The sequence below is a fragment of the Balaenoptera physalus genome, assembly GCF_965194825.1.
Source record: "Balaenoptera physalus genome assembly, chromosome: 1".
Classification (NCBI taxonomy): Eukaryota; Metazoa; Chordata; class Mammalia; order Artiodactyla; family Balaenopteridae; genus Balaenoptera; species Balaenoptera physalus.
This window is the reverse complement of record NC_138882.1, coordinates 80,756,616-80,778,589: the sequence shown is the minus strand read 5'-3', so window position 1 is coordinate 80,778,589 and position 21,974 is coordinate 80,756,616. Positions and strand designations below refer to the sequence as shown.

The 21,974-nt window shown below is 36.5% G+C and overlaps 1 protein-coding gene across 1 annotated transcript in view; it reads left to right on the top strand.

Annotated features, from left to right (window-relative positions):
* Window positions 1-145: 145 nt before the first annotated feature.
* The window catches only part of LOC309654817 (uncharacterized protein), a gene marked incomplete at its 5' end in the record, with an annotated part of 165,772 nt that continues 143,943 nt past the window's right edge, over window positions 146-21,974 (top strand). Inside the window, one exon of the mRNA XM_082449293.1 lies at window positions 146-1,066. Coding sequence (XP_082305419.1) covers window positions 146-1,066 — 921 coding nt within the window. The remainder of the gene's footprint in view (window positions 1,067-21,974) is intronic.

The window sequence follows — 21,974 nt, the reverse complement described above, 5'->3', positions numbered from 1 at the left end:
TTGGCAGGTATTTTTGGAGAAAATGAATGAGTTCCACCAAATATCTGGAAATGCCTGCCACCTGTAGGCTTTGTGCTGAGTTCCCCATGTATTTCTCCCTCCCTGGATCCTGGCCTCTGGCTCTGACTCTGGATCTCCTAATAACATGACCATGGAATGGGTCAATGAGACCTTGGTGAGAGAGTTTGTCTTCCTTGGCTTCTCATCTCTGGCTGGGCTGCAACGGCTACTATTCATTGTCTTCCTGCTCATCTACCTGTTCACCCTGGGCACAAATGCCATCATCATTTCCACCATTGTCCTGGACAGAGCCCTCCATACTCCTATGTACTTCTTCCTTGCTGTACTCTCCTGTTTTGAGACTTGTTACACTTTCATCCTTGTACCCAAGATGCTGGTTGACCTGCTGGCCCAGAAGAAGACCATCTCCTTCTTGGGCTGTTCTATCCAGATGTTTTCCTTCCTCTTCCTAGGTTGCTCTCACTCCTTCCTGCTGGCAGCCATGGGTTATGATCGTTATGTGGCCATCTGTAACCCTCTGCGTTACACAGTGCTCATGGGTTATGGGGTGTGTGTGGGACTTGTGGCTGCTGCCTGTGCCTGTGGCTTCACTGTCTCTCTGGTCACCACCTCCCTGGTATTTCACTTGCCTTTCCACTCCTCCAACCAACTACACCACTTCTTCTGTGACATTTCTCCTGTCCTCAAGCTGGCATCTCATCACTCTCACCTCAGTCAGTTGGTCATATTCATGCTTGCTGTGTTTGCCTTGATTATTCCACTGTTACTTATCCTGGTTTCCTATATCCATATCATCTCTGCCATTCTAAAAATCCCATCCTCTGTTGGAAGATACAAAGCCTTCTCTACTTGTGCCTCCCATCTCATTGTTGTAACTGTTCATTATGGTTGTGCCTCTTTCATCTACTTAAGGCCCAAATCCCATTATTCTTCAAGTCAAGACACCCTAATATCTGTGTCTTATACCATCCTCACTCCATTGTTCAATCCAATGGTTTACAGTCTGAGGAATAAGGAATTCAAATCAGCCGTTCGAAGAACAATGGTCTAGATTTCATATCCTGTTAATTAAAGAGCCAGTTATTAACTGTTCAGTTAATTGTATGCCTTTTATGTGCCAAATAAAATGTGTGCTTTCAAATATTTTCTCATTTAAATGTAGAACATGCTGTAATGTAAAGACATTTTTCATATGAAGAGAATGAAGCTCAAAGAAGATAAGACATTCTGGCTCTCTGCCATGAGTAATGCTCTAAGAAGGCTATGTAGACATGTGAAAAGATTACTCATTTCTAGAATAAATTTCATCACATTTTACTGCTGTAAAGATTTATTATTCAAAAACAAATAAATCCATTGATGAGAGCAAAGATGCACCAAAGCTGTCTAGTTCAAAGGAACAGAAGAATATATGACTATCTATTCCTACCCCTCCTGATATTAGTTCTTCCTTTCCAGAAGACAACAGGCAACCTTGGTCCCCTCCATTCTACAGCGAACTTTAGTGTCCCTTTTTGGTCCTTGGTTCCACCCCCCACCAAATCTACATATTGAAATGGCTTTGCCTTTACTTGGGATTGTTTTGTCCTTTCCTTGTTTGAGACTGGAACCTTATTATGGAGTTTCCTTCCTAAATACGTATGCCTTTCTAATATTATCCTGTCATAGGCCCCAAATTCATTCCCTGAATATCATACTTATTTATTCTCTTCAAGGCAGCTGCTAACATGGAATAATTGCTGAAGTATCTCAAGTAATCTAGAAAAGGAGTAGAGTTAATATTAATAGGGTGAAGAGCAAGACTTCCCTAATGTCCAGAAAATCCATGGAAAAGTTCTTCAGTGACTCCTCTTTCCATAGAGGATGAAGGCAAAGATTTATCACCTAGTCCCCACCACCTCTGTGGTGTTATTATTTCTAACATTATTATTATCCATTTCTCATATGTGCCTTGTTGTGACCTCTGAAGCTAATTCACTATTTTCTGGTCCTCAAAGTAACACGATTCTGTAGTCTGTCATGTATTCTCACGTGCTGCTTCTTCTCTGGAAGAAAAATTAAAAAAAAAGAGTTGTGAAGTCACGTTCAGGTGTGTGGCTGCCTACATGGATGAGCTGACATTCACCAAGACAGGACATGAAGGTGGCTGAGCAAGCTCGGCAGCAGAAGATGGCAGAATAAGCAAGGTTATTCATAGCACAAACTTCTTTTTAGTTCCAGGCACGGTACCAGGGACAGGGTCGACAAGGTTGCTTTTAATATAATGAATCTGAATTTCCTGAAGGCACAGATTTTATATTAAACACAAGCTTGTCAACACGGTTTGGTTTTCTTCAATATTCTTTATTGAAACTATTCTGAGATATAAAGGAATTTTTCCTTCAGGAGAAGGCTGCGAAGTCAAACCCAACAAGATCCCCAAATTCTATTTTATTTCCATGGGAGTAATTTTGCTTAGCCCTGTTCAACAGCTGTGCTCTCCTTGACCAAATCTGTTTAGTCATTACACCAAATTATGCCTTTGTTCACAAAGGGATGGAGTGAGGTAACATGAAGACATCTGTATAAATCCAATCTTAATACTAATAACATCACTCAAAGGATAAACCATACATTTGGATTCCTGTAAAGAAAGGCACTTCCACAAATTTCTATTGCAGACAACATGGAATTAAAAGTCTAAAACTTACTTGGCATAAACTTAAATATTTCCGAGCTCTAACAGAAAGTCTTACAGTCTTATAGTGACATTCTTAAGATTTTTACCCTGAGGCAATAGTTTCCAGAAGCACCTTGAATTTAATCTTTCCCTTGAAGCCATTTCTAACTTTCAGAATCTTTGCTGGGAGAGATTGGGGATTGGATGGGAAAAGCTTTATTTTCAAACCTGGGAAGTTCTGGATTCTTTATAGTTCTTCTAAATTCTTCTCAGAAGCTTAACGACACCTTATTTTGTTCATTTCTTTCTTCCTGTATGTTATCATTGATGAGCACTTTCTATAATCTTCTTAGAAATTTCTCATGAGCTTAATAAATGATCTTTCTGTGTTCCAGGCTATAGTAATGCAAACTTTCCAAGAAAGCACGTAAATGCCCCCTTTTACCAAACTATAATAACAGCTTCCTCTCTGTCCTTCAAATGCTTACCAACAGTGGCCTCAAGGCTCTTACACCTTTCAGTGATAGATTCCTTAAGGCTTTACAGATTTTCCTACCATCAGGTTCAAACTCAATGCCATATTTTTAAAGTTTTAATTATAATAGCACCCTGACTTTAGATACCAAATTCTGTTCTAGTTATTTATTTCCATTTAGCAAACTACCCTGTAGTTTAGCTAAGATAACAACAGTTATTTATCTTACACACAAATCCACAACTTTGGCAAGGCTTCATGGGACAGCTTGTATCTACTTTTTGTGGGGTCACCTTAGTTGACCCAACTAGGGCTGAAGGGCCATTTACAAAATTGGTCACTTATGTAGCTCGTTAGTTCATGTTAAATGTTGGCTGTGTGCAAATCTGGGGCTATTGGGGCTTCCCTGGTGGCGCAGTGGTTGAGAATCTGCCTGCCAATGCAGGGGACATGGGTTCGAGCCCTGGTCTGGGAAGATTCCAGGTGCCGCAGAGCAGCTGGGCCTGTGAGCCACAATTACTGAGCCTGCGCGTCTGGAGCCTGTGCTCTGTAGCAAGAGAGGCCACGATAGTGAGAGGCCCATGCACTGCGGTGAAGAGTGGCCCCCACTTGCCACAACTAGAGAAAGCCCTTGCACAGAAACGAAGACCCAACACAGCCATTAATAAATAAATAAACAAATACTTAAACAAACAAACAAAAAGAAAAACAAAAAACAGTGGCTTAAAAAAAAATCTGGGGCTATTGAGTCTTGGTTTCTTACCACATGGATTTTATAAGGACTGCTTGGGCTGGCATGGTGGCTAGAGTAGGATATCAAGATGGCAGAATATGAGGACACCAAGCTCACCTTGCTCCACCCACACATAAAAAATACAGATACATGTGGAACAATTCTCAGTGAAAACAAACTGGAGACTAGCAGAAAGACTCTTATACAACCAAGACTGTAAGAAAGATCTACACAAGGTTGGGTAGGGAGGGAAGAGAAGTGATCAGGTTGGGACATGCACCCCTCGGAGGGGACACAGAAAAAGAGGGAGATTACACAGGCTGAGAATAAGTCTGAACCACATATTGGATGCCACAACCCTGAGGTCTGACACCAGGAGGACGAGATCCCTTAGCTGGTTTGAAAACGATGAGGACTGACAGCAGGGCTGTAGAACCTAGACCCTTCTCATGAAGAGCATGTACATGCTTGCTTACACCCAAAACAAGGTAGAAGAAGCACAGTGAAGATGCCCAGAACTCTGGCCAGTTTTCCACAACCACCCCAGTGCTCACCCCAGCCCTGCTCTGGTCCCTCTTGCTCTGCAACACAGCTCCACACTAGGATGAAGATGCTGCAGCAGAGGAGAAGGCACAGTTTCAGGGGACAGAGACAGCTCAGACCAAGCACAGTATTCAAACTGGGTGCTGGCAGCCATTATGGCATTCATGGGAGCAGCAGATCAGAAGTAGTCAGAATTCTGACTGATGCTGGGACAGCCCCAGCCTATGCCCTTACTCATGCCAACTCAGTTAAATGTAATAGATATACACAGGACATTCCATCCAAAAACATCAGAATATACATTTTTTCCCCCAAGTATACAGGGAACATGCTCCAGGATAGATCAAATACTAGGCCACAAAACAAGTCTCAACAAATTTAAGGGGATGGAAATTATATCAAGTATTTTTTCTGGTTCTAATAGTATGATATTAGAAATCAGTTATGGTAAGAAAAATGGGAAAAACACAAACATGTAGAGACAAAACAACATGCTATTGAAGACACAGTGGGTCAATGAGGAAATCAAAGAAGAAATCAGAAAATACCACAAAACAAATGAAAATAAAAACACACTTTCCAAAATCTAAGGGATGCAACAAAAGCAATTTTAAGAGGAAAGTTTATAGTGATACAGTGCTACCTCAAGAAAGAATAAAAGTCTCAAATAAACTACCTAATATACCATTTAAGGGAATTAGAAAAAGAAGAGCAAACAAAGCCACAGTCAGTCAGCAGAAGGAAGGATAATAAAGATAAGAGAGAAAATAAATTAAATAGAGACCAAAAAAAAGAAAAGATAAATGAAACCAAAAGCTGGTTTTTTGAAAAGATTAAAAAAAAAATTATAAGCCAAGCTCAACAAGAAAAAAGAGAGAGGACCCAAATAAACAAAATAAAATTTGAAAGAATAGAAATAACAGCTGATGTCACAGAGATATGAACAAATCGTGAGAATATTACAAACAGTTAAATGCCATCAAATGGGCTAACCTAGAAAAACTGGATAAATTTCTAGAAATATACATCTCCCAAGACTGAATCAGGAAGAAATATACAATCTAAACAGACTTATCATTAGAAGTGAAATTGAATTTGTAATACAAAAAAAAAAAAAATCTCCCAGCATACAGAAGTCCAGGACCTGGTGGCTCACAGGACAAATTCTATCAAACACATAAAGAAGAGCTAATGTCTATTATCAGACTATTCCTCCAAATTGGAGAGGATGGAACATCCCCAATTTTATGATACGGGACCCTCATTACCCTGGTACCAAAACCAGAAATAAAGAAAATTCAGCCAGTATCTCTGATGAATGTAGATGCAAAAATCCCCAACAAAATTTAGCAAACCTAATTCAACAATATATAAACAGGATCATACACCATGTTCAAGTGGAATTTATTTCAGGTATACAAGGATGGTTCAATATCTGCAAATCAATCAATGCAATACACCACTTTAACAAAAAGGAGGGGTAAAAATCACATGATCATCTCAACAGTTGAAGAGAAAGAATTTGAAAAAAATTAATATTTATTCATGATAAAACTATAAAACTCTCATTGAAGTTGGTATAGAGCGAACATATCTTAACATAATAAAGGCCATTTATGACAAACCCACAGCTAACATAATACTCAATGGTAAAATGCTGAAAGCTTTTCCTCTAAAATTAGGAACAAGACAACGATGTCCAGCCTCACCACTTCAATTTAACACAGTGTCAGAAATTCTGGCTACAGCAGTCAGACAACAAAAAGAAATAAAATTCATCCAAATTAGAAGAGAAGAGGTAAATTGTCACTATATTCAGTTGACATGATACTATATATAAGAAGCCCTAAAGTCTCCACAAAATATATTAGACCTAATAAATGAATTCAGTAAAGTTGCAGGATACAAGATTAATACACTGAAATTTGTTGCTTTTCTATACACTAGTAATAAGCTGGCAGAAAGGGAAAGCAAGAAAACAATTCTGTTTAAAACCACATCAAAAAGAATAAAATAAATAGGAATAAACTAAACCAAAGGTGAAAGATCTGTAGTCTGAATACTGTAAAACAATGATGAAGGGAATTGAAGAAGATACAATGAATTGGAAAGATATCCTGTGTTCATGGATTGGAACAATTAATATTATTAAAATGTCCATACTACTGAAAGCAATCTACAGAATCAATACAATTCCTATCAAAATATTCATGACATTTTCACAAGTAGAACAAATGTGAAGTAGAATAAATAATCCTAAAATTTATATGGAACCACAAAAGACCCTAAATAGCCAAAGCAATCTTGAGATAAAAGAACAAAGCTAGAGGTATCACACTCCCTGACTTCAGACCATTCTACAAAGTTATAGTCATCAAAACAGTATGGTACTGGCACAAAAACAGACACATATATCAATGGAACAGAATAGAGATCACAGAAATATACTTATATACCTATGATCAATTAATCTACAACAAAGGAAGCAAGAATATACAATGAACAAAAGACAGTCTCTTCAATTAGTGACACTGGGAAAACTGGACAGCTACATGTAAAAGAAAGAGATTAGAACATTTTCTCATACCATACCAAAATAAACTCAAAATTGATTAAAAACTAAATATAAGACTGGAAACCAGGGCTTCCCTGGTGACACAGTGGTTGAGAGTCTGCCTGCCAATGCAGGGGACACGGGTTTGAGCCTCGGTCTGGGAGGATCCCACATGCCGTGGAGCAACTAAGCCCATGAGCCACAGCTACTGAGCCTGCTCATCTGGAGCCCATGCTCTGCAACGGGAGAGGTCGCGACAGTGAGAGGCCCGTGCACCGTGATGAAGAGTGGCCCCCACTTGCTGCAACTAGAGAAAGCCCTCGCACAGAAACGAAGACCCAACACAGTCAAAAATAAATAAATAAAAAAAAAAAAAAAAAAAAAAGACTGGAAACTATAAAACTTCCAGAAAAAAATACAGGTAGAACATGCTTTGACAGAAATCGTAGCAATATTTTTTTTTTGGATCTGTCTCCTATAGCAAAAGAAACAAAAGCAAAAATAAACGAATGGGACCTAACTAAACGTAAAAGCTTTTGCACAGAAAAGGAAACCACTGACAAAAGGTTTACCCTACTGAATGGGAGAAAATATGTGCAAATAATGTGACCAATAAGGGGTTAATATCCAAAATATATAAACATCTCACACAACTCAATATAAAAAAAAGATTAAAACATGGGCAGAAGACCTGAATAGACATTTTTCCAAAGAAGATATACAGATGACAAACAGGCACATGAAAAGTGCTCAACATCACTAATAATCAGAGAAATGCAAATCAAAACCACGAGATATCACCTCACGCCTGTCAGAATGACTATCTTCAAAAAGTTTACAAATAACAAATGTTGGCAAGTATGTGGAAAAAAGGGTACCCCAGCAAACTGTTTATTGGAATGTAATTGGTGCAGCCACTAAGGAAAACAATATCGAGTTTCCTCAGAAAACTAAAAATAAAACTACCATATGATCCAGCAATTCCACTCCTTGGCATATATCTGAAGAAAATGAAAACACTAATTCAAAAAGATACATGCACCCCAATGTTCATAGCAGCTTTATTTATGATAAACCAACCTATGGAAGCAACTTATGTGTCCACCAACAGATGAATGGATAAAGAAGATGTGAGGTATATATATAAATATATATACACACACGGGAATATTACTGTCACAAAAATAATGAAATTTTGCCATTTGCAATAACATGAATGGACCTGGAGGGTATTATGCTTAGTGAACTTAGTCAGACAAAGACAAATATTGTATGTTATATTTATATGTGGAATCTAAAAATATAAAACAAACAAGTGATTATAACAAAACAGAGAGACTCACAGATATAGAGAACAAACTAGTGGTTACCAATGGGGAAAGAGAAGGCAGGATGGGCAAGATGGGGGTAGGAGATTAAGAGGTATAACTTACTATGTATAAAATAAATAAGCTATCAGTATATATTGTACAACAGAAGGAATATAGCCAATATTTTATAATAATTGTAAATGGAGTGTAATCCACAATAAAATTGAATCACTATGTTGTATACCTTAAACTAATATAATATTGTAAATCAAATAAACTTCATTAAAAAAAAACATGTGTAGGGAATAAAAGTTGATGTTCCAAGATAGCCAAGTGACACATGAAAAGATGCTCAACATCTCTCATTATTAGACAGATGCAAATCAAAACTAAAATGAGGAATCACCTCACACAGATCAGAATGTCCATCAGCAAAAAGTCTACAAATAATAAATGTTGGAGAGGGTGTGGAGAAAAAGGAACCCTCCTACACTGTTGGTGGGAATGTAAATTGGTACAGCCACTGTGGCGAACAGTATGGAGATTCCTTAAGAAACTAAAAATAGAGCTACCATATGATCCAGCAATCTCACTCCTGGGCATATATCCAGAGAAAAACATGGTTTGAAAGGATATATGCATCCCAATGTTCATTTCAGAGCTGTTTACAATAGTCAAGACATAGAAGGAACCCAAATGTTCATCGACAGATGAATGGATAAAGAAGTACATATGGTACTTGTATATTGTGGTACATATATACAATGGAATATTACTCAGCCATTAAAAAGAATGAAATAATGCCATTTGTAGCAACATGGATGAACCTGGAGATTATCATACTAAGTGAAGTAAGTCAGACAAAGACAAATATCATATGATATCGTTTATATGCAGAATCTAAAAAATATGATACAAATGAACTTATTTACAAAACAGAAACAGCCTCACAGACTTAAAGAATGAACTTATGGTTACCAGGGGTAAGGGTTGGGGGGGGAGGGATAGATCTGGAATTTTGTATTGACATTTACATACTACTATATTTAAAATAGATAACCAACAAGGACTTACTGTATAGCACAGGGAACACTGCTCAATACACTGTAATGGCCTATATGGTAAAATAATTTGAAAAAGGATAGATACATGTGTATGTATAACTGAATCATTTTGCTGTACACCTGAAATTAACACAACATTGTTAATCAACTCTACTCCAATATATAAAAAGTAAGTTGATGTTCCAAGAATTAGGAAGTAGAAGCTGACAGGCTCTAGAGACCAGAGTTTATAAACCAATATAGCATCAATTTTGCTATAATCTATTGGAACAAATAGTCATTCAGCCTACCCAGATTCAGGGGAAATATATAGCTTTCAGATGAATCTTCTCACTGAAAGATTTCCTGAAGATCTAGCCATGGCCCCAATCTGTGACATAACTGAAGGAGAGAGAAGCCACCAAGTTCTAGTCATCAAATTCTTACTTAATACTTTGGAATTTTCTTCTCCTCTTCATGCCTGCAGCATCTCTGATATAATTTATACAAGAGCAGGTCACATGAGCCCCTGAGAAAGACATCTATGAGTGTCTAGTATTTCCCCATTTCTAGCCCAAAGTGTCTGGACTCACTGCCAGAGGGAATAAATATGCAATGTGAAATTAGGAGGTAGACTCCTGAGAAGTCTCAGCCAATACCTAAAACAGGGCACTATGACATCTTACTCCAGAACCCAAATTTTCTTTCTTTATTTATTGAACAAATATCAATCACACTCATGTTATATTCCAGGAACATATAAGTTTCTCATGTGTCTGAAAGATCTATGTTGCTTCTGCCCTTCTAATTTTCTGTCCTCTATTCTTTGTATCTTTCTTCCTCTCTTCTAGCTTTCAGAAATGTGAATATGAAATGGATATTTTTCTCAAAACTAAGAATAAAAATTTAGTCATTAGGTAGGGATACTCAAAGGAGGTAATTAACAAATTACCTGTCTGTTTTAACAAATAGGACCAAGAAAACTTCCACCTCTCTAATAAGTCCCCAGAGAATTTCTGGGAGGAAACCAACTAATTTCCACAGTATATTAGAAAGGGACTTTTCTTTGACCAACTAATTCTCATAGTATATTACCATAGTTCTACTTGCTAATTGGGGAAATTATGGACAAGCATTGGGAAAAATGTGGTAATTAGATCCCTATGGAGATAAACATTTCAATTACTAACCAAGGCATTGATGTCATTGCTAATGTAAAAAGGAAGACCATTGTCATACTCATTGAGGACATACCTAAACTATCCAAGGTACAGGTGATATTTTTGTGTGGAGCAATGTAGATAGTTTTCTTATAATGGTTCAGAGTTTGTAGAAAATGGTAGAAGAGCCCTTGGACATTATGACAGTGAAGATAATTTTGGCAAATTTAAGTTAAGTACAGTCAACGTTTTCCATAGTTAATTTATTCTGCAACTTCAGTTTCCACATAAGTTCTGTGGATAAGTTTGAAAAAGTAAATGACGTATTACAGGGTTTAGCAGGGGAGGGTCAGGGAATAGCCATTGAGTAATGTAGCCTTTCTTTGCTTTCAGAAACTCCATCTGTCTTTGGGTAACTATTCGCTGTCCTTTCCGAGGATGACCCTATAAAAGAAAAAATATTCAAAGAAAGGAGACCAGGAAGTTGGAAATGTAGAGAAGATATCCCAGGAGGAATAATAGGGGAGTCTTTGTTCTGGTCAAAAGCACAGGGTGTACTTCTTATTTATAAAGTTTAGAGATAAGGCAATTCAAAGATATCAAAAGTCCCATTTCAAAATTTTACTAAAACTTTGTCTAAGCAAAAGATCAAACAATAATAGAAATTGTATTATTTGTAAAGGACTTTAAGACCAACAGTAAAGTGCTGTTAAAATTTTAAAAGTGTGAGATAATGGAGAAAACCATTTGATAATAAGAAAAGAAAATGAAAAGGCAGCACTTTTTTTCTTCCAGTTTTACTGAGATATAATTAACATGCAACACTATATAAGATTAAGGTATACAGCATACTGATCTGATTTACATACATCATGACATGATGATCACAATAAGTTTAGTGAACACCCATCATCTCATATAGGTACAAAATTAAAGAAATAAAAAAAAATAAAAAATTAAATAGAGGAAAGTATTAATAATTATATTTTTTCTTGTGATGAGAACTCTTAGGATTTACTCTCTTAATAACCTTCATATATAACATACAGTAGTTAATTATATTTTTTTGGGATGACATCAGGGATCAAACCTATGCCCCCTGCAGTGGAAGCACGGAGTTTTAACAAGTGGACTGCCAGGGGAGTCCCTTCAATGTTCTTTTTAAAGCTTAATGAATAAAACTGACATTCATATTTCATGTGTGACCTCCATTTTCAAGGTAAAATGTAACTGTATTCTCCCTTGAAATTTTACTTAGATTTTCAAATCAAAGTGTATAAAATAATCAATAAAGTTCTCATATTTTAAAATTACTACTTATATTTCTATTTTTGGCTCCCTGTTTTCAATTTTGTATTAGGTCTTTTTATATTATTTTTATTCTTACTAGTTAAATAATTAAGGCATTTTAACATCTTTATTGGAGTATAATTGTTTTACAATGTTGTGTTAGATTCTGCTGTATAACAAAGTGAATTAGCTATATGTATACATATATCCCCATATTCCCTCCCTCTCGTGTATTCAACTATGTTTAATAATAGTAGTGAGAGTGGGCATCCTTGTCTTGTTCCTGATTTTAGAGGAAATGGTTTCAGTTTTTCACCACTGAGAACGATGTTGGCTGTGGGTTTGTCATATATAGCCTTTATTATGTTGCGATAAGTTCCCTCTACGCCTACCTTCTGGAGGTTTTTTATCATAAATTGGTGTTAAATTTGGTTGGAAGCTTTTTCTGCATCTATTGAGATGATCATATGGCTTTTATCATTCAGTTTGTTAATATGGTGTATCACATTGATTGATTTGTATATATTGAAGAATCCTTGCATTCCTGGGATAAATCCCACTTGATCATGGTGTATGATCCTTTGAATGGGCTGTTGGATTCTGTTTGTTAGTACTTTGTTGAGGATATTTGTATCTATGTTCATCAGTGATATTGGTTTGTAATTTTGTTTTTTTGTGACATCTTTGTCTTGTTGTGGTATCAGGGTAAGGGTGGTCTTGTAGAATGAGTTTGGGAGTGTTTGTCCCTCTGCTATATTTTGGAAGAGTTTGAGAAGGATAGGTTTGAGAAGAGTTTGAGAAGGATAACTCTTCTCTAAATGTTTGACAGAATTCGACTGTGAATCCATCTGGTCTGGGCTTTTGCTTGTTGGAAGGTTTTTAATCACAGTCTCAATTTCAGGGCTTGTGATCTGTCTGTTTATATTCTCTATTTCTTCCTGGTTCAGTCTCGGAAGGTTGTGTTTTTCTAAGAATTTGTCCATTTCTTCCAGGTTGTCCATTTTATTGGCAGATAGTTGCTTATAGTAATCCTTCATGATTCTTTGTATTTTTGCAGTGTCAGTTGTTACTTCTCCTTTTTCATTTCTAATTCTGTTGATTTAAGTCTTCTCTCTTTTTTTCTTGGTGAGTCTGGCTCGTGGTTTATCAATTTTGTTTATCTTCTCAAAGAACCAGCTTTTAGTTTTATTGATCTTTGCTATTGTTTCTTTCACTTCTTTTTCATTTATTGCTGATATGATCTTTATTATTTCTTTCCTTCTGCTATCTTTGGGTTTCTTTTGTTCTTCTTTCTCTAACTGATATGTGTGTAAGGTTAGGTTGTTATTTGAGATTTTTCTTGTTTCTTTAGGTAGGATTGTATTGCTATAAGCTTCCCTCTTAGAACTGCCTTTGCTGCATCCTATAGATTTTGGGTCGTTTTGTTTTCATTGTCATTTGGTTCTAGATATTTTTGATTTCCTCAGTGATCTTCAGGTTATTTAGTAGCGTTTTGTTTAGCTTCCAGGGGTTTGTATTTTTTACAGTTTTTTTTCTTGTAATTTATATCTAGTTTCATAGTGTTGTGGTCAGAAAATATAATTGATACAATTTCAGTTTTCTTAAATTTACCAGTGCTTGATGTGTGACCCAAGTTATGATCTATCCTGGAGAATGTTCCATGAACACTTGAGAAGAAAATGTATTCTGTTGTTTTTGGATGGAATGTTCTATAAATATCAATTAAGTCCACTTTTTTATTAATGTGTCATTTAAAGCTTGTGTTTCCTTATTTATTTTCATTATGGATGATCTGTCCATTGGTGAAAGTGGGGTGTTAAACTGCCCTACTGCTTGTGTTGCTGTCGATTTCCCCTCTTATGGCTGTTAGCATTTGCCTTATGTATTGAGGTGCTCCTATGTTGGGTGCATAAATATTTACAATTGTTATGTCTTCTTCTTGGATCAATCCCTTCATCCTTATGTAGTGTCCTTCTTTGTCTCTTGTAGTAATCTTTAAAGTCTATTTTGCCTGATATGAGAATTGCTACTCCAGCTTTCTTTTGATTTCCATTTGCATGGAATATCTTTTTCCATCCCCTCACTTTCAGTCTGTATGTGTCCCCAGGTCTGAAGTTGGTCTCTTGTAGACAGCATATATATGCATCTTGTTTTTGTACCCATTCAGCCAGTCTATGTCCCTAGGCCTGAAGTTGGTCTCTTGTAGACAGCATGTATATGCATCTTGTTTTTGTACCCATTCAGCCAGTCTATGTCTTTTGGTTGGAACATTTATTCCATTTACATTTAAGGTAATTATCAATATGTATGTCTTATTAACATTTTCTTAATTGTTTTGGGTTTGTAATTGTATGTCTTTTTCTTGTCTTGTGATTCCTGCTTAGAGAAGTTCCTTTAGCATTTGTTGTAAAGCTCTTTTGGTGGTGCTGAATTCTCTTAGTATCTGTAAAGGTTTTAATTTCTCCATCGAATCTGAATGAGACCCTTGCTGGGTAGAGCAATATTGGTTGTAGGTTTTTCCCTTTCATCACTTAAATATGTCCTACCACTCCCTTCTGGTTAGCAAAGTTTCTCCTGAAAGATCAGTTGTTAACCTTATGGGGATTCCCTTGTATGTTATTTGTTGCTTTCCCTTGCTGCTTTTAATATTTTTTCTTTGCATTAATTTTCGATAGTTTGATTAATATGTGTCTTGGCATGTTTCTCCTTGGATTTATCCTGTATGGGACTCTCTGCACTTCCTGGACTTGATTGACTATTTCCTTTCCAATGTTAGGGAAGTTTTCAACTATAATCTCTTCAAATATTTTCTCAGGCCCTTTCTTTTTCTCTTCTTCTGGGAACCCTACAATTCGAATATTGGTGCATTTAATGTTGTCTCAGAAGTCCCTGAGACTGTCCTCAATTCTTTCAATTATTTTTTCTTTACTCTGCTCTGTGGTAGTTAGTTCCACTATTTTATCTTCCAGGTTACTTATCCGTTCTTCTACCTCAGTTATTCTGCTATTGATTCCTTCTAGAGAATTTTTACTTTCATTTATTGTGTTGTTCATCATGGTTTGCTGTCTCTTTAGTTTCTCTAGGTCCTTGTTAAACGTTTATTTTATTTTCTCCATTCTATTTCCAAGATTTTGGATCATCTTTACTATCATTTCTCTGAATTCTTTTTCAGGTAGACTGCCTATTTCCTCATCATTTGTTTGGTCTGATGGGTTTTTACCTTGCTCCTTCATCATCTGCATATTTCTCTGTGTTCTCATTTTGCTTAACTTACTCTTTTTGGGGTCTCCTTTTCTCAGGCTGCAGTTTCATAGTTCTTATTGTTTTTGATGTCTTCTCCCAGTGGGTAAGGTTGGTTCAGTGGGTTGTGTAGGCTTCCTGGTGAAGAGGACTAGTGCCTGTGTTCTGGTGGGTGGGGCCCGATCATGTCTTTCTGGTGGGCAAGGCTGTGTCTGTTGGTGTGCTTTGGGGTGTCTGTTGACTTAGTATGTTTTTAGGTGGACTCTCTGGTAATGGATGAGGTTGTGTTCCTGTCTTGATAGTTGTTTGCCATGGGGAGTCTAGCACTGGATCTTGCTGGACGTTGGGTGGAACTGGGTGTTAGCATTGAGACAGAGAACTCAGGGACAGTACTAGCCGATTGATATTAGGTGGGGCCAGGAGGTCTCTGGTGGTCCAATGTCCTGAACTTTGTTCTCTCACCTCAGAAGCTTTGGACTGACATCAGCCTGGAGCACCAAGACCCTGTCAGCTACACAGCTCAGAAAAAAAAGGGAGAAAAAAAGAGTGAAATAAAACCAAAATTAAAATAAAATAATTAGAATAAAAAAATTACTAAAATAAAAAAGTAATAAAAAAGAAAAAAAAGAAGAGAGCAACCAAACCAATAAACAAATCCACCAATGATAACAAGTGCTAAAGACTATAATAAGATAAACATAAAAATCAGACACAAGTCAGTTGCAGACAGCAAACCCCAAGTCTACAGTTGCTTCCAAAGTACACTGCCTCAATTTTGGGTTGATTTGTTACCTATTCAGGTATTTCACAGATACAGAGTACCTCAGGTTACTTGTGGGGATTTAATCCACTGCTCCTGAGGCTGCACAGAGAAATTTCCCTTTCTCTTCTTTGTTCACACAGCTCCTGGTGTTCAGTTTTTGTTTTGGCCCCACCTCTGCTTGTAGGTTGCCCTCAGGCTACTTTCCCTGCTGAGACAGGACACCATTAAAGAAGCAGCTGATTAGGGGGCTCTGGCTCTCTCAGGCAGCGGGGAGGGACGGGTAAGGTAATGATAATTGGAAAGCGGGGTGAGCCTGTGGTGGCAGAGGCCGGTGAGATGTTGCAACGGCCTGAGGTGTGCCGTGTGTTCTCCCAGGGAAGTTGTCCCTGGATCACTGGAGCCTGGCAGTGGCAGGTTGCGCAGGCTCCCAGGGTGAAGGTGAGGGGCACGTGTAGATAGTGACTTGTGCTTGCACACAGGATTTTGGTGGCTGCATCCATAGAGTTAATATTTCATGCCTGTCTCTGGTGTCCGCGCTGATAGCCGTGGCTCATGCCTGTCTCTGGAGCTCGTTTAGGTCGTGCTCTGCCTTCTGTTTGCAGACAGGGAAGGAATCCCCTATCCTCACGTACCCAGAAACAATGGTCTCTTGCCTCTTAGGTCCAAATTTTTTCCCAGACTCCCTCCAAGCTAGCTGTGGTGCACTAGCTCCCTTCAGACTGTGTTCACACAGCCAATCCCAGTCCTCTCCCTGGGATCTGACCTCCGAAGCCTGAGCCTCAGCTCCCAGCCCCCACCCACCTTGGTGGGTGAGCAGACAAGTCTCTCAGGCTGGTGAGTGCTAGTCGGCAGTGATCCTCTGCACGGGAATCTCTCTGATTTGCCCTCTGCACCTCTGTTGCTACATTCTCCTCCATGGCTCCGAAGCTACCCTGCTGCCCATCCTCCGTTTCCACCAGTGATGGGTCTTGCTTGTGTGTGGAAACTTTTCTTCCTTCACAGCCCCCTCTCCAAGGTGCAGGCCCTGTCCATATTCTTTTGCCTCTGTTTTTTCTTTTGCCCTACCCAGGTACATGCAGAGTTTCTTGCCTTTTGGGAAGTCTGAGGTTTTCTGCAGCTTTCAGTAGGTGTTCTGTAGGAGTTGTTCCACATTTAGATTTTTTTTCTTGTACTTGTGGGGAGGAAGGTGATCTCCCCATCTTATTTCTCTGCTGTCTTGAAGGTCTCTCCCCAATTAAGGCATTTAAGTTACTACATTTCTCTATAAGTACAGCATTGGTCATCTCCATTATTTTGTTCTGTTGTTTTTTTCCTTCCTAACAGTTTTGTACTTGTTATTTATTGCCCAAATATTTTTTGTTATTTATTGCCAAATATTTATTATTTACTATAGATATTTCCTTGCTGATACCTAAATAATTTCTGTTATTTATAGTTTTTTTTTTTTTTTGGTGTGTGTTAATGAGAGAATGATTTATATAAGTTCTACTTTTAGAATTTATTGGATTTCAATTTTCATATTATTCCTTGTAAAGTATTTTCATTAAATTAATTTTCTGAGTGCATATTATTTTTTATTTTGTGTATATGGGACCCATCATGGTTTAATGGTACTGAATCCATATACTTCACTGCATATGCAAATTAGCTTTTTATTATATTTGTAGCAATATTGACTTACTAATTTTGTTATGAAATCTGTTTTTAAATTCTAAATAAATCTTTTGGAATTTAACATATATATTCTACCCCTAAATGCACCAAAATTACAGCAGGAGTATTAAAAACACAAAAGCACTCATTAAGAAGTCAAACAAGAAAGGACAACACACAGGAGATATTAAAAAATTATAGAAGCAAAAAATTTAGTTCCAAGTAGAAGAGTGAGTGCTGAAAATAGAACAGCACAAGGTGGGAAATAAATGAAAAGCAATGAATTCACAGCACAGAACTGTCTGAACATCCTCCTCTCAACTGAGTTTCTCAGATGACACAAAATGAGTAAGATTGGTTTAATGTCTTCCTAAGGAACACAGCTTCTCAGACAGTGCTTCTTAAATCATCTGCCATGAAGGACCAGTTAGTTTTCTTTTTCCATTTGATCACAAGCCAATACTTCAGCAAAGTGCAATAAAAATGTATTGTTAGAAAACAGAATGAAAAACATAACTGTTCTATTCTTTGTTCCAAAGGATGTGTCCACTAATTAGATGTTTCAATAATACCAAATTCTATAAAAGTTGCTTAATACTTACAATTTTCTTTGTTTGTTTTTTTCCTTTTATTGAGGTATCTTGGCATACAGTACTGTATAAATTTAATGTGTACAGCAAAATGATTTGGCTAACGTATATCATGAAATGATTATCATATTAAGTTTAATGAGCATCCATCACCTCATACACATATAAAATTAAAGACAGAAAAAGTTTTTTCCTCATGGTGAGAAATCTTAAGATTTACTTTCTTAACTTTCTGATATATCATACAGCAGTGTTAATTATATTTATCATGTTGTACATTGTCTCTGTTACTTATTATCTTATGACTTGATGTTTGTAGCTTTTGACCACCTTCATCCAATTCCCCCTCCTCCCACCACCAACTCTGGTAACCACAAATATGATCTCTTTTTGTATGTGTTTGTTTGTTTATTTGTTTTTGAAGTATAAATGACCTACCACACTATCTTAGTTACTGTTACACAACATAGTGATTCAATATTTCTATAAATTTCAAAATGATCACCATGATCATGTTATATGACACCAATGATGTATGTAATTTGTATTACATACAAAGATGCTACATAAAAATTGACTATATTCCCCACACTGTACATTTTCATACAAATTCTCAGAGGAAATGTAAAAAAATGCATAGAATAGAAAATATTATAATTAATATACTCATATAAAATATATTGCATCCATGAAAGTACAGTACATTATGTTCACATTTTATGGAAATAAAATACACTGACAGGAAAGCAACAAATCATGATTGACATATTGATAAATTATCACAAACTGAACATGCATGGGTCAAAAATTAGACTATTACAAACAAATACCTCATTACTCATTCACTCTTCTTCAACAGAAACAACACTTGTGCCTTCTAATATCATGCATTAGTATTTGCCTAGTTTAAAAGTTTATAACAATAGAATCCTAGAGAATGTATCCTCTAGAACTATTTTTATAGTTTTCTCCAGTTTTTTCTTTTTCCCCCTCTCTTCCTATCTGCTTTTTTTGTCATGGCCTTGTTCATCATGTTTATTCAGTCTTATTTTTCTCCAAGTTTACACTTCATTTATAAAATGGTTTCTCTTTTTCTTTTTGAAACTTCCTCCATTTGGTACATTATAGTAATTCACAATTTTTATAGGTTATATTCTGTTTATTATTATCAATATTAAAAAATATTGGCTATATTCCCCATATTATACAATATATTCTTGTAGCTTAATTTATACATAATAGTTTGTACCTCTGAATCCCTTACCCCTATATTGACCCTCTCCCTCTCTTCTCCCCACTGGTAACCACTAGTTTGTTCTTTATATCTGTGAGTCTACTTCTTTTTTGTTTTATTTACTAGCTTGTTGTACATTTTAGATTCCACATATGAATGATATCGTGCAGTATTTGTCTTTATCTGCCTGATGTTTCCCTTAGCATAATGCCCTCCATGTCCATCCATGTCACTGTAAATGGCAAAATTAAATATATATATACATATAATATATATATTATATGTATATATATATATATATGTATATATATATATATATACACAACATCTTTTTTCCCCCATTCATCTATTGATGGACGTTAGGTTGCTTCTATAACTCGGCAATTCTGAATAATGCTGCGATGAATATTGGGGTGCATGTATCTTTTTGAATTATTGTTTTTTTTTTTCCGGACATACACCCAGGAGTGGAATTCCTGGGTCATATGGTAGTTCTATTTTTAGTTTTCTGAGACACCTCCATACTGTTTTCTGTAGTGGCTGCACCAACTTACATTCCCTGAAATGGTTTTACTTTCATTTCTAGCTGCTTCCTGATGTTCCTCTGTTTCCTAAACTTCTCTTTCTCCAACCACTCATAACCGAATTATTTTGAATTATGATCTTTGTTGTTATTTCACATATTCTATCACTTCTAAATTTCTTTTAGCTTATTTTGAAATATTTGGTTAGTTTTCACTAATTTTATGAGTATATCTTCCCGGCTTTTGCAGGTTGTGTTCCCCAGGAAGCACACACTGAGAGCCCTTGGCATGTAGGATGTTTATTAATAAACGCCTGGGATTAACTCCTGTGGAATGAAGGAGATGTATTGGGCAGGGAGAGAAGCTAAGCTGAAGGCACTCCTAGTGTCAGCCTCAGCTGGCCTGACAGCAAGCTCTGTAGAGGTGTCCAGAGTTGGGCCAAGATGGCCAAGAGTTTAAAAACCTGCATCAGTCAGTGTTTGGGTGTGGGCTGCTACAGGAAAGGGCAGTAATTTGGGTGAGGTGTCTATGTTGTTTCCAAAAAGCCTGGAGAGGCAGACAGCTGAAGCCTGCCTACCCACAGCACTGCCATCAGTTGGGGCAACAAGTCCTTTGTTTTCAGGAGAATCTGCACAGTGCATCTTAGTTTTCACTACAGAGGCACAGTTATTTCCTATAGGGATGTTGTTCTGCCGTTTTTTTTTTTTTTTTCTGTAATAACTTTGAATGGGATCTGAGCATGCTCTTTTTCTGGGTTCATGTTTCTGTGAAACTGATTTTCTTGTACTCTTAGAAGGGGAGGCTGGTTTAGCACAGTATTCATCGTTTTGTAACTGTAGGGCTCCCTCTTGTGTTGTCATTAGAATGTATGCAACTCTTAATTGGAGCATGTGCACTTTTCTTGTTTTGGCTGATGTTCTCAGATTGGCCAATTGATGTTTCAGGTATTGCCTTTGGATGTTGTTTTTTGTCCTTGTTGTTCTCCTGATATTAGGACTGCTGGAAAAATTGCTCTTTTCCTCTGCTTTCTCTTTCATGATTCTTAATACCATATTTTGAGTTCCTTGAGTATATTTTGTTGATTTGTTTTTGAGATGTTGCCTTGGGGGTCTTAATTTACCTTTTGCGTTTACATTTTTCCTTATCTTACTTTTAAATTAAGGGATAATTTATGTAAATAAAATTCAGATATTTTAAGCGTTAGTTATTTGTGAGATTTTACAAATACATTCACCCATTTAACTAACACACCAATCAACAAATACAAGATTTTTGTCACCCGCAAATTATTTTATGCCATTTCCTAGTTGACCTACCTCAACTAGTTCCCTACCTCAGGAAAACACAGTATTGATTTCTTTTATCTAGCTTTATTGAGATATATTGGCAAATAGCATTGTGAAAGGTTAAGGTTTACAAAATGATGCAAAATGATTACCAAAATAAGGTTAGATAACATTACCATTATATCACATAATTATCTCTTTTTTTTTTTTGGTGAGAACATTTAAGATCTGCTCTCTTAGCAGCTTTGAATTATATAATACAGTATTGTTAACATAGTCACCATACTGTATATTAGATACCCAGAACCTATTCATCTTATAAAGGGAAGCTTGTACCCTTTGATCAATATCTCCCCATTTCTCTCAACCCCAACCCCTGGCAACCATCTTTCTAGTCTGTATGTCTATGAGTTCAACTATTTTGGATTCCACATATAAGTGAGATCCTATAGTATTTGCTTTTCTGACTGACATATTTCACTTAGCATAATGCCTTCAAGATCTATTCATGTTGTTACAAAAAGGCAGGATATCTTTTTTTTATAGATGAATAAAAAAGAATTTTTACAATCTATTTTATAGGGAACTAATATATATATACACATATATTTACTTATTTTTTTTTCTATCTTTAGCTCTTTTTTAATCTATGGTATTTCTTGTGTCTTGTCTAAGAAACACTTTCCTAAACCAAGGTTAAAGAAACATTCCCTTATATTTACTTCTAGAAGTTTTATAGCTTTAGCTTTTATGTATGCTGTGAGTTTAATTTGCTTATGTTTCATCTCTTAACCAAATACATTGAAGCATAATTAAATACAATAAGACACCCATTTAAAGTATACAGTTTGATGCGTTTTGATGAGTCTGTATACCTGTGTAACCACCACCATGAT